The 13596-nt window shown below is 45.6% G+C and overlaps 4 protein-coding genes across 4 annotated transcripts; 1 reads left to right on the top strand and 3 right to left on the bottom strand.

Moving 5' to 3' along the window:
* Positions 1-3681: 3681 nt before the first annotated feature.
* LOC107458950 (uncharacterized) lies at positions 3682-4659 on the top strand. The gene has a single exon (XM_016077164.1). The coding sequence runs from the start codon at positions 3682-3684 to the stop codon at positions 4657-4659; it is 978 nt and encodes a 325-aa protein (XP_015932650.1).
* Positions 4660-4818: 159 nt separating this feature from the next.
* On the bottom strand, positions 4819-9235 carry LOC107458949 (uncharacterized). Its single transcript, XM_016077163.1, has 2 exons — positions 5137-9235; positions 4819-4937 (listed from the first exon to the last, which is right to left on the bottom strand). The coding sequence occupies exons 1-2, from the start codon at positions 9233-9235 to the stop codon at positions 4819-4821; spliced, it is 4218 nt and encodes a 1405-aa protein (XP_015932649.1).
* Positions 9236-9424: 189 nt separating this feature from the next.
* On the bottom strand, positions 9425-9871 carry LOC107458948 (uncharacterized). Its single transcript, XM_016077162.1, has one exon. The coding sequence runs from the start codon at positions 9869-9871 to the stop codon at positions 9425-9427; it is 447 nt and encodes a 148-aa protein (XP_015932648.1).
* A 1543-nt stretch (positions 9872-11414) lies between these two features.
* On the bottom strand, positions 11415-12082 carry LOC107458947 (stellacyanin-like). The gene is made up of 2 exons (XM_016077161.3): positions 11914-12082; positions 11415-11836 (listed from the first exon to the last, which is right to left on the bottom strand). Exons 1-2 carry the CDS (start codon positions 12080-12082, stop codon positions 11415-11417), a joined length of 591 nt encoding a protein of 196 aa, XP_015932647.1.
* Positions 12083-13596: the final 1514 nt, after the last annotated feature.

The following is a 13596-nucleotide window of genomic DNA, read 5'->3' as shown; positions in this document are numbered from 1 at the left end:
GACGGCATGGCTCCCTGCCCTCTTCTCCTTCTCCCTCGTTCCTCTTCTCTCTCTCTTTTCACCGTTTCTGTGCGTGTGTGAGAGTTTTGGTGTTGTGTGTGTGTAAATTAGGAATGGTTGGCGGTGGGGGATTGAGTGGCAGGAAGAGGTAAGCGTTAGGGGTGTCCATGGATCGGATCCGATCCGCATATCTGCGGTGTTTATCCGAATCCGATCCGAAAATTGCGGATATAGATCCGATTCGCAAGGCTTTCGGATCGGATCCGCACACTAATCTCCACATATCCGCGTATCTGCAAAAATAAAGAAATAAATAAATAAATATTCTTTTTTATGTTTTATTTCAACTAATAATGATCATATATGTTGTATTATTTTAATTTATTATTTAAGAAAAGTATGTTTAATATTATTTTAAGAGTAAACATATTTAAAAGAATAGAAAAAATGAATTTTATTGATATTTTTTAATAAAAATAAGCCTTTAAAAATATTTTTGTGTTTTGCGGATATATCCGATATCCGATCCGATCCGATCCGCAAATGTGCGGATCGGATCCAACCTTAAAAGTTGCGGATATTGGATCCGATCCGATCCAATGATTTTAATGCGGATCAGATCGAATTTTTGGCCATATCCGATCCGATCCGATCCGCGGACACCCCTAGTAAGCGTGGCTCACTAACAGGTGAATAGGTGGGGGGTATGTGTGGGTATGTTGTTGGGTTTGGGGAAAGGAAAATACTATTTAACTATCAACTTACAATTTATTTTTCAAATAAAGACTCTAATTCAATAATTAGAGATAATCAAATTAATTTTCTTTAAAATTATAAAATAAAGTTCAAAATCTAATTATTCAAATTAGCGCATATAAAATCCTCATTGTTTTTAAATCACTAAAGCTTTAAATCAATAATTAAAAGTACTCAATTAATACAAAAATTTTTAAAAATATGCTTTCGAATAAATAAAATAAATCATAAATAATTTATTATTTAATTTTCAAAATCTGGGATCTTATATTAAGAGTACGCTTATTATAAAATAATATCCTAATAAATTACATTAATTTTTTTTAATTCTCTTTGATATTTTTTGATTTTGTTTTCTAATTATGATATTTTAATAGTTTCCAGAATGAGATTATAAATATCAAAATTAAAGCACCTATTGATATTAATAGTTGTTATTTTTACTTTAAAAGATTGTTTGTACATAAAAATCTATTGTGTAGGATAAAATACTGTGCGGTCCTCTGCTATCAATAGCCCAGATAATTGTTTTTAAAACCCATAGATTCTACTTATATGAAAAAAAAAGCTATTACGTATGTGTATTTAAATAAAATTTGTAATACTATGTAACCGTTATGCATAAAAAAATATTAAATAATTAATACAAATGATTTTTATTATAATCACATAAGAAACTGTAATTAATTAACTATGTGATGTTCAGTTATATATCTAGATGCAAATATTTTGCAATTCGGTTTATGATAAATGTGCTATTAAGTAATCAAACATCTAATTGACTTTTCTTTAAAAATTCCATTTGCATGATTCAAATTTAAGATTGGCTAACAAATGAATGATTCTATTTTTAAAATACATGAGAATATTATTTATTTCCAACGTCCAAAGTTAATTGGCAAACTATCACAAGGAAATACAAAATATGGTACTGTTCGTTAGTCGAATGTCGGACGAATCGGTTGGTGATTGGGGAGGGTGAGAACGTCTCGATTGCGGTCGTGCCGGGTTCAGAGTTGCCGAGTAGACGATCTACAGTTGTGGATGGAAGAGGGGGTGCCACCTGCAAAGACACTCCGACGCCCTAGTCAGATAATGTGCAGGCGGGGAAAATGATAGGAGGAAAGGTGACGTACCTTGGGGGAAGGGCAGGTCCTTCCTCATTTATACCGTGTCAGAGGTGGGCCCTGCAAAGGCAGGCCCACTTTCCTCGAAGCTTCCCTGCAGCTGCTATGGAGAGCTGTCAAGGACGCGTGTCCGGGTCGCATAGTGGATCACGCATGGCCGACCGTTCGGGTCGGGTACTAAAGGGGTCGGGTCGACCCGCGAGTTGCCTGGGCCGGGCCGTAACAGTGCCCCCACGCGCCAATGGTAGTCGTAGGGGCTACCAATGGCGTGTCGTCTCGCATCTCATTTGTTCTCGTTAGGTCGGCCGCTCGTGGGAAGAATATGGCCCCAACGCGCGTGTCCCTTGGCTGCCTAAGCAACCGTTTCATCGCATCGTTCCTTGCGCCGAGCATTGAATGCTCATAATGGGGCGAAAAACCCTGTTTGCAAAGACCATTCTGCCCCCAGGTTTTTCGCACTTCCTGGATGACCGTTTTTAAACAGCCAGTTTTATACTTCTACATTTCTTCATACCTCCCATTTCTGCCTTCTTCTTGCTCCCAAATTTCAGAACATCTCATTGTGGTGCCCTCGCACATCTCCCCCCTTGCATCCTTTCTTATCTGCAGTTTCATCCTCCTTCCACTAATTCAGGTAATTCTTGAACTCTTTTCCTTTTATGCTTTGTTCTTGCATGCTTGTTGCCTGGTTTTTATTGTTGTTGCGTGGCCTTTCAATTGTGGTTAGATGTGTTAGGGGGGTACCATTCCGGGGTAGGTTTTTCCCTGGACTTTTCACGTTTTAATTGTGTTTGGCCTTAGTTGGGGAGTAGTGGGGGTAGTGTCTGCATTCGGCCTGAGCAACCGATCTCTTAGACTGACTGGATGGTCCCCCCATGTAGGTATGGCTCGCACGACCTCCCGGGCTTCCCCTTCTCCCGCGGCGTACGATCCCTACGCTTGGGTCGTTTCCGATGTGAAGGACTCGCCTAACCAAATGGGTGAGGAGGAGCTCACCGAGTTCCGACAAGCCGAGTACTTGTGCGGAGAGACCGATGAGGAAGCCAATTATGACGTCTTTGTCCCAGCTCCTCACGAGCGTTTGTACGAGATTAATTTCAACCATCCCCGAGTTGCCGACTGGATTTGGTTCTACAAATCCATGTTTACTCAAGTTGGGGTTCGCATTCCGTTTTCCGCCTTCCAAATGGCGCTCTTAGGTCGGGTTTTCGTGGCACCGTCGCAGTTGCATCCGAACAGCTGGGCCTCAATCCGCTGTTTCGAGATGGTTTGTGTGTTCCTTGATCTGCCGGTGTCTGTAGATGTTTTTCTTTTCTTCTTCAATCTTACAAACCCTTCGAAGGAGAGGAAACATAAAAAGGGGTTCATGTCCTTCCGGTCTGCCCAGGGTCGGAGGATTTTTGGTTTGTTTGAGGACTCCTATCACGGATTTAAGGACAAATACTTCAAGGTCCACCCTGTCAAAGGTCGTCATCCCTTTTGGTTGTCATTGGAGGGGGTACGCCTTATCCCGACCTATTGGAGCTTCGGGGCAGGGTCCAATGCCTTCGTCAAGGTGACTTACAAGGGCATGTCTGCGGTGGATAGGAAGATTGCCGACGTGTTGATGGCAGTCTTTGGGAGGAATCATGTGAATCCTCACCTCCTTATGGGTGATCGGGAGGCCGGTCGTAATTATATTTGTGAGAAGCCTCTGCTTGTTTCGCCTCTTATCTTCTTGCTTTTGTTAATAATTTGTTGTGACTAACCGACTTCACTTCCTCTCTCTCTCTCTCTCTCTCTCTTTTTTACAGTGGGAATGTCTGCCGAGGTAACGGGTCTCCCTGACTTGTTCCAAACCTTCCTGTGTCGAAGTGATGACGAGGAAGGTAATGAGAAATCTGCTGCTGGGAAGCCTGCTGCTCCTCCGGAGGACAAGGTTGCTTCCGAGCAAGGGGCTGCGGTCGACGAGACCGGCACCTCGGCTCAAGGTGCCGCGATCGAAGGCGACAAGGCAGTTCATGCTTCCCCTTTCCGTGAGGTGATCGGCACTGGGGGTTCGACGTCTAACCCTGATGCCGATGACGAGGTGGAAGAGGTCCCTAGCTTCAAGAGGAAGAGGAAGGCGTCGTCCAGTCCTGAAGGGGTCCTTACTGTCATGGAGAGGAATTTTGACGCCGGGAACTTTATAGATTCCCAGTTGATTCCCGGTACTGAAGAATATTTTCATGAGTCATCACTTGCCGGGCAGGCGAGGTGGATGTACCGTACCCTCCTACGCGGCGCAGTGATAGCTCGGAAAGCCGAGTTCGAATTGTCTGGGATGGAGTCCCTCCGCAGGAGGTTGGAGTCTGCTGGGAAGGCTAATAATGAGCTCAAAAGTGAAGTTGAGACTCTCCGGGAGCAGTTGACCCAATCTGAGGAGAAACTTGACGCCGCCGAGAAGAAAGCTACCGCTGCCGAAAAGAAGGCCACAACCGCCGAGAAGAAATTGGAAGAGTCGGACGCCACGGTTTCACGTCTTGTCAAGCGCGAAATGGCTTTGGAGAGTCAGGTCGGCACGGCACAGAAACGGGTGGCCGAAATCGAGAAAGAGAAGCAAATCGCGGAGGCTGAACTGGCAACATGGAAGGCAAAGTATAAAGACGTCGTCAAGCAAGGGAAGGGTGCGATTTTGGCGACCGAGGAGGCCCTCAAAGCTCAGGTTAAAATTGTTGCCCCCGAGTTCGACACATCGGCGATCGGTGTTCTCAAGGTCATTAAAGATGGCAAGATTGTTGACGTCCCCAAGAAATGAACTCTCTGTCTAAAACTTTTGTAGTTTAGCCGTTTTATTTTGGCTTTTATGAACAATTTGACTATTTAGTCGTTTGCCCGTTTTAACGTATTTAACTCTTCCTTATACGTTTGGTTGTGCCATCGTTTCTATTAACCGTTACTGGTTTATAGTTGTCGTTTATATTAACGAGCCGTGGCCTTTTGCGTAGTCGTTTGTTATCACGGTATTTGATGGGCTCCCGGGGTGATCAGTCCTGGGGCCGCGCATCGTTGTCGGGTTGCGATAGAGCGTGTTGTCTGGAAAAGAGAAAAACAAAAGAGAAAATCTGCGCAAGTATATCTTATTCGGTAATTGCATAAGGGACCCGTAGGTCATAATGGAAAGTTTAAATTCGCATCTTAACCACTTAGCTTGGTTGGTCGGCGTGTCGCCCCGCGTGTCAGGAGTAGAACCTTCTCAAGTTGTTTGCATTCCATGTTCTTGGGACTTCCTTACCATTTAGCCTCTCTAACTTGAAAGCGCCTTTCCCCATTGCTTCTTTGATTCTATAAGGGCCTTCCCAGTTTGCCGCCAGCTTGCCTGCTCCAGGGGTCGGTAGGCCAATGTCGTTTCGCCTTAGGACGAGATCGTTCGGCTCGAATTCCCTTTTGAGCACTTTGGTGTTGTAGCGTAGGGCCATTCTTTGTTTTAGCGCTATCTCTGTCAAATGGGCCCTTTCTCTGGCTTCATCCATCAGGTCCTTTTCCACGGCTTCCTCCACTCCTTTCAAAAGTAACCGGGGGCTCGGTTCCCCGATCTCTACGGGTATTACCGCCTCTAACCCATATGTTAGACGGAAAGGAGTCTCCTTAGTGGAGGACTGTTCGGTTGTTCGGTAAGACCAGAGGACCGAGGCTAATTCGTCGGCCCAAGCACCCTTCTTATCATCCAATCGCTTCTTCAGCCCTAAAAGGATAATCTTGTTTGCGGACTCCACCTGTCCGTTTGTCTGGGGGTGCTCTACCGAGGAGAACCTCTGTCTTATACCCAGGCCGGTGAGGAATTCCGTGAACTTCTTGTCGGTGAACTGCGTACCGTTGTCCGAGATGACGACTTCTGGAATCCCGAATCGTGTTATCACCTGCCTCCACACGAATTTCTTGTAATTGGATGAGGATATGCTAGCCAGCGGTTCGGCTTCTATCCATTTGGTGTAGTAATCAATGGCGACTATGAGATATTTGACTTGCCCGGGACCGACTGGGAAGGGTCCTAGAAGGTCGATTCCCCATTGAGAGAATGGCTGGGAGGACGTTAACAGGCTTAACTCGGAGGCCGGTGCCCTGTGAAAATTGGCGTTCTCTTGACACTTCACACATTTTTTGACGAACTCCTTGGAGTCTGCCATCATTGACGGCCAATAGTATCCGGCTCGAATTAATTTTCTTGCCAGGGCCTTACCTCCTATGTGGTGTCCGCAGCAGCCTTCATGGACTTCCCTAAGGACGTAGTCCGTCTGGTCGGGATGCAAGAACTTCAGCAGGGGCTGGTTGAGTCCTTTCTTGAATAGCTGTCCTTGGATGACCGCGTATTTGGCTGCTTCCCTTCTCAGTTTCGCCGCGTCCTTTTCGTCGTCAGGGAGTTTACCATTTTCTAGGAAGCTGGTGATAGGGTCTAGCCATGAAGAGCCTAGCGTTGACACGTGCAGAGCGACCGCTGGCTCTTTCGTTATACCTTGGATGAGAGACCGGTTGCCTTCTCCCGGTTTAGTGCTGGCCAACTTCGATAGGAGATCTGCCCGTGTGTTCCTTTCTCTAGGAACGTGGTGGACCGTGACCTCCTCAAATTTTTGGCTTAAGTTTTTGACTTTTTCCAAGTACTTTTGTAATAACGAGTCTTTGGCTTGGTAGCTCCCGTTTACCTGGGAGGTGACGACCTGAGAATCGCTGCATATTTCCAGCCTTGTTGCTCCGACTTCCGCTGCTAGGGTCAAGCCCCCTATAAGGGCTTCGTATTTTGCCTGGTTGTTCGAAATGGGAAATTCAAACCTGATCGACTGCTCGTATACGACTCCAACCGGGCTTTCCAGGATGATCTCGACCCCTTCAAACGTCTGGTTGGAAGCTCCGTCTACGTGGAGTTTCCACCGTGTGCTCGTTTCTTCGGTCGGGTCCCTAGTTACTTCTACCAGAAAATCTGCCACCGCCTGCGCCTTGATGGCTTGCCGGGGTTCGTATCGTATGTCGTATTGGGAGAGTTCGATGGACCAAGTCATCATTCTCCCCGCCAAGTCGGGTTTTTGAAGTACTTGCCGGATCCCTTGGTCCGTTCTTACGACAACCTGGTGACTTTGGAAGTATTGCTTTAACCTTCGTGAGGAGGTCAAGAGCGCTAGAGCTAGCTTTTCCAGTTTGCTGTACCTTATTTCTGCCCCTTGCAGGGCTCTGCTTATGAAATAGACTGGCTGTTGAGCCCTCCCTTCTTCCCGTACCAGAACTACGGCCAGGGCTTCTCCTGTTATGGCGAGGTATAGGTATAGCGGCTCCCCGTCCTTTGGCTTCCCGAGCACAGGTGGTGCCGCCAGGATTTCCTTGAAGTGCTGAAAGGCTTCCTCACATGCGGGTGTCCACTCGAACGCCATCCCTTTCTTTATGAGGTTAAAGAATGGCAGGGCCTTTGTTACCGATGCTCCGAGAAACCGGGATAATGAGGTCAGCCGCCCCGCCAACCTTTGGACGTCCTTGATACAACCTGGGCTCTTCATCTGGAGTATCGCCTGGCACTTCTCCGGGTTGGCTTCTACCCCTCTCTGAGTTATCATAAATCCTAGGAACTTGCCAGCTTCCATGGCGAAGGCACATTTGAGGGGGTTCAGCCTCATGCCGTGTTGCCGGAGAGAAGCGAATACGTTTTCCAGATCCTTTAGGAGGTCGTCAGGTCGCGTTGTTTTCGTGAGGACGTCGTCGACGTAGACTTCCACTGTTTTGCCTATAAGATCGTGGAATATCTTGTTCATCAGCCTTTGGTATGTTGCTCCTGCGTTTTTCAGGCCGAACGGCATCACCTTGTAGCAGAAGGTTCCCCCTGGCGTTATGAACGCCGTCTTGTCTTCATCTGGACGGTGCATCGGTATCTGGTTGTAACCGGAGTAGGCGTCCATGAAGCTCAGGTAACGGTAGCCCGCCGCAGCGTCGACGAGCGCGTCTATGTTAGGGAGGGGGAAACAATCCTTTGGGTATGCCTTGTTAAGGTCAGAGTAGTCTACACACATTCTCCACTTGCCGTTGTGCTTTTTCACTAGAACAACATTCGAGAGCCACGTCGAGTAGTCTACTTCTCGTATGAAACCTGCTTCTAGGAGGCTGGCCGTCTGCCTGGCCACTTCCTCCGCCCTTTCTGTCGACATCTTTCTTCTGCGTTGCGTTACCGGGCGTGCTTCCGTCCTGACGGCCAGATGGTGTGACATGATTTTTGGGTCTATGCCCGGCATGTCGGCAGGTGTCCAGGCGAACAAATCCCTATTGGCCCTTATCATTTTGATCAAGGGCTCCTTTAACTCTTGTGGGAGGTTCTTGTTGATGAACGTGAATTTCTCCTCTGTGTCGCCGATTATGAATTTTTCCAGGTCCCCTTCTGGTTCCGGTCTAGGTTTGTCGTCTACTCTGGCGTCCAGGTCAGCTAGGAACACACCGGACGCCTCTTTTGATTTCTTTCTTAGGGAGAGGCTGGCGTTGTTGCAGGCGACCGCCGTCTCGAGATCCCCTCTTATGGACCCTATAGACCCATCATCAGTAACGAACTTCATGACTAGCAGCTTCGTGTTGATTATCGCTTCAACATCGTTTATCGTCTTCCTTCCCAAGATGATGTTATAGGCGGTGGAATCTCGGAGGATCACGAACTCGGCCATCGTCGACCTTCGACCTTGGGTTTGTCCTACCGAGATCGGTAGGGATATTACTCCGTCAGGTTTAATGAAGTGGTCGCCCAATCCAATGACCCCGTGTTGGTGGGTCGTTAGATCGGCGTCCCTTAGCCCCAGTGCGTCAAATACGTTGCGGAACATGATGTTTGAATCAGCCCCTATGTCGACAAGGATGCGTTTGACGAGGCCGGTTTCCACTCTGGCCGTAGTGACCATGGGAGGGTTTTCCGGGGCGTCGTCGAACCATTTGTCTTCCGGGCCGAAAGAAATGGACGGAGGCTTCCTAGAGTTTCGCACCAACGAGGAGGAGACCGCCAAGACCTTGGCATCTTTCTTGTGCGCCGATCGGGATTTTGGCGCGGTGTTTTTGGCTGTTACCACGTTTATCACAGTGAGGCCGTGGTCTCTATCTTCTGGCTCTTGTCGCCGCTTTGCCGAACGGGTTTTGGCTTCTTCGTCATGGTCGCGATAGCGTCTCCTCGGCTCTCTGATAAGATGGGAGAATGCTGCTAGCTTGCCTTCCCTTATCGCTTGTTCTAGTGCGTCTTTCAGGTCAAAGCAGTCCTGCGTTTGGTGACCGTAACCCTTGTGGTAGTCGCAATAGAGGTTCTTGTTTCCTCCCGTACGGTCCTTGAGTGGTCGGGGCTTCGCCAGGATCCCCTTCTCGGCTATTTGTTGATAAACTTCCATGATGGGAAGAGTGAGTGGTGTGTAGTTGGCGAATTTCCCGACCCGGGGGAACGACCTGGGAGCCTTGCTTGGCGCCTCCTCCCTGGTTTGTTCCTTCAGTCTTTCTCCATTACCGGGTTGCCGAGATTGGCTGTAGCCGGACTGTCGTTTATTGGCAGCCACGACTCGGCTGACTTCTTCATCGTTTATTTACTCTTTGGCTACCGTCTGGATCTCGTGCATCGTCCAAACTGGTTTCGTGGTAAGGTGTTTTCGAAAGTTTTCGTTGAGGAGGTCGTTCGTCAGACAAAGGCTGGCCACTGAATCGGTTAGGCCGTCGATTTCCAAGCACTCGTCGTTGAACCGATCTAGGTATTTTCTGGTCGACTCTCCCTGTCTCTGGGTTACCCCCAGAAGGTTGATCGGGTGCTTTGCCTTTGCTATTCGTGTTGTAAATTGGGCGAGGAATGCACGACTGATGTCCGAGAACTCGTGGATGGATCCCTGCGGTAAGCCGTTGAACCATCTGATCGCGGGTCCCGCGAGGGTTACCGGGAAAGCTCGGCACCTCACCTCGTCCCCTACTCCCTCTAGATTCATCCTCGCTTCAAAGGCCGTGAGGTGTTCTAGAGGGTCTTGAGTTCCATCGTACCTCATGTCCGTTGGTTTGTCGAAGTGCTTCGGCAACCGGACTTCGAGGATGGAATGGTGGAATGGGGTGGTGCCCATTATCACAGGTTGTCGTGTCCTGTTGGACCTCCCGTCTTCGCGATCTCGTGTTGTGTGGCGCGTTTCCCTGCCTCAGGAGTAGATTATCGTGTCATTCCGTCTCCTCGGAATCGGGGATTCTTCCCGGGTGCTCTCCGCTTCCGTTCGGGATGCGGGGGTGCGTCGTGGACGGCTTCGGTGGGAGTCTCTTTCTTGGCTTTCGGAGGATGGGGTGTAGCTGGGATCGGTAGTTCGTCCGTCACGCTCCTGGTCGGCCAATTGCCGCTCCAAGTTCTGGACCCTATGACGCAGCTCCTGCATTATTATGGCGCTGTCGCCGCCCGTTCCTCCAAATGGTCGCGTCCTCGTGTGTTGTTCAGTGTGTTGTCGGGGGACCTTCGTCGTCCTCTTAGTGAGGCGACAGAGGCCGCCCCTTCCGCTCCGGCTCCTCGGCCTTGGTCCCCGGGACCCGGCACAACATCCATTGAGGCGATTCCCACATACGGCGCCAATGTTCGTTAGTCGGATGCCGGACGAATCGGTTGGTGATTGGGGAGGGTGAGAACGCCTCGATTGCGGTCGTGCCGGGTTCAGAGTTGCCGAGTAGACGATCTACAGTTGTGGATGGAAGAGGGGGGTGCCACCTGCAAAGACACTCCGACGCCCTAGTCAGATAATGTGCAGGCGGGGAATATGATAGGAGGAAAGGTGACGTACCTTGGGGGAAGGGCAGGTCCTTCCTCATTTATACCGTGTCAGAGGTAGGCCCTGCAAAGACAGGCCCACTTTCCTCGAAGCTTCCCTGCAGCTGCTATGGAGAGCTGTCAAGGACGCGTGTCCGGGTCGCATAGTGGATCACGCATGGCCGACCGTTCGGGTCGGGTACTAAAGGGGTCGGGTCGACCCGCGAGTTGCCTGGGCCGGGCCGTAACAGGTACCTTTACATATTTTTATATTTGTTCTCCTCAATAACATAATTGCCAACAAAATAAACATTTTTAAAAACAAGAAAGGGAGCTTAGTGTGATGCTGGTTGAACATTGGCTGAGGAAATTTTATCTCCTCAATAACATAATTACCTTTACATATTTGGCTCTCTTGGGACAATCTTCATGGGTCTTTGTGTGATGCTGGTTGAACATTGGCTGAGGAAATTCAGGTGGAAAAAGACAAGAAAGGAAGGTGCAAACTCTGATGCAGAGAGTCAAAACTCAGATGTTGAGAGCTCTTATTTATATGGCTACCATTCATACTGATTAACTTAATTTGGTTCATATATGATTAAGACACACACTAACACTATATCAAAAAAAAAAAAAAACTTAAATGAGAGAAACTAAAGGCATGATCATAAATAAATAATTAAATACAATACAAATCCATACAATATATCAAAGTCTCTGCTGCAGAAAAAGAATAGGTTAAATGGTAATGCACTAATGCCTAAACAACTAGGGATTTCCAAAAAAAAACATAATAAGAGATAATACATTCAGAGTGCTAAGAGTAACACAACCAAAAATGTAGCAAAGGGAGCCATAACTGCTGAACTACTAAGCATAATAGAGGCTGAATCTTCTTCTATGCTATCATAAGGAGATGAAGCCACTGGGGAGAAGGCTTCAGGCGAAGGAGACATCGGCGACGGCGTGATACCTTGAGGTGCAAGCAAAGAGGGTGGTGGGGATTCTGGAACTGGAACTGGATGATGTTGTGGGGACATAACCTCCACAAGAAGCTTCTGTCCTCTGCTACAATGATGAGCGGTTCCACTGATAAAGTAGAAGGCACCAGCGCTATCAAGATTGAGAATGCTCTTGCCATTGTCAAAGGCTGTGATGGGGTTACTTGCATCGCATTGAAAGTAGTCCCATTTCTCGACACTTAGAACCGAGTCATTCTCGTACTCAAACACTACAAAAAAATAAAGAAAATTAACATTCATAAGTTGCATAAGTCTAAGTGCAAATGCCATAGATATAGATATATACCGAGAGAATCTCCAACTTGGAACCTGTTTCTTTCAGCCCAATGCGTGTAGAATGAAGTGTCAGTGGGATCAGGAACATGCCAACCAAAGTGATCACCAACTTTGAAATCCCTCGCAGCTGTGGTACACAGCATGATGAAGAGAATCACACACTTAAATAGATGTGACATGCTTTATTAAAAATGGATGTTGAAGAAACAAAAAGTGGTAGTAAACCAATGCAAAGTGGAGACTGTATATATAAGCACAAGAACATGATAGTGATGAGAGTGTGTTTAGGTAGTTATGCATAGTGGGTAGTTATTAAAGCTGGGACTAGCCGTAGGTGAGGCCATAATTGGTGGGTATGGCTTAATTTGGTCAAAGAATGGTCAACAATCAAGGTCACATCTTTGGCGGTTTTGGAATAGCTAACGTGAGTACGTGACCATCAGACCATGTATTTTATATTCACAAACATTAAAGTCTTTGTAATTATAAATATCTAATAAATATAATTATAAACCAAATTTTCATTCAAAATATAAGTATAAATATTCTCTCCAAAGTAAAATAAACATAATCCAAAACAAAATTATAAATATTGTCTCTAAAATAACATAAATATAATTCAAAACACTCAATTTTTATCTTCATACTCTTGTAAGTTAGGTTGTGGGAAGTTAGATTTTGGCAAAAAATTTGCAAAAATACCCCTTCACTAAATAAAACCTTAGCCCGGCGGGGATGCATGCCCCGCCCCGCCAAAGCCCGTGGTTTAAGCGGTGCGAGTTAGGTGGGCTTTAAAAATTTGGCGGTCCCGATTTTTCAACCCGCCTTTTTTGGCGGGTTACGCGGGCCAACTCGGTGGATTTAGGCCCGTTTGCCATCCCTACATGTATGCATCCTTGCTAGTTGTCACGTGCTTTTTTATTTATTCATTTTAAGAAAAAATATTTAATTTAGGTGAAAACTCACCTCTAGTTGACTTCACATAAAGTTAATTTTGAATAGATGACAGTTTATTATTTGGTTTTAAAAAGATAAAAACTTAGATGTAGTCATAAATTTGATAGTTGAAAATCGTTAGATGAAAATTTAGTCAAATCATCTAATGACTCTCAATTATCAACTTCAAGTAAAGTCGACTGTACTTGAGTTTTCACCTTTTAAAAAAATCGATTTATTTTATACAAATGATTTAATTAAAAAACCAATTGATATAGCTATGATGTTAAATTTTTTACCGTATTTTATTTTAAAAATAAATTGACTAATTTAAATTAAAAAATTGTAGTTAATTGTTTATTATATAATTTTTTTAACCAAAAATAATTAAAAATCATTAAAAAAATAAAATTATCTAATATATTAGACTAACTCGATGTTAATCAGGTTTTTTTTATTATTTACTATATATATAATTTTTTTAACCAAAATTATAATTAAAAATCAATAAAAAAATAAAATTATCTAGTATATTGAACCAGCTCAATGTTAATCAAATTTTTTTATCTCTATTATAAAATTAAAAAAAATTAATTCTAAAAAATAAATCATGTTATTTTTTAGGATTTATTTTTTTATTATGTTTTCATCAAGTTTGTACAAAATTCACCTATTACATTAACTAAACTTCTTTATTTAGATAAATTTTGTTTATGGACTCAGCAAACTTGTTTAAGTTTTAATACGGTTTTAATAG

This window comes from Arachis duranensis, chromosome 7, assembly GCF_000817695.3.
Source record: "Arachis duranensis cultivar V14167 chromosome 7, aradu.V14167.gnm2.J7QH, whole genome shotgun sequence".
Classification (NCBI taxonomy): Eukaryota; Viridiplantae; Streptophyta; class Magnoliopsida; order Fabales; family Fabaceae; genus Arachis; species Arachis duranensis.
Note: the sequence above shows the minus strand (reverse complement) of the source record. Positions and strands in the feature narration are given on the sequence as shown.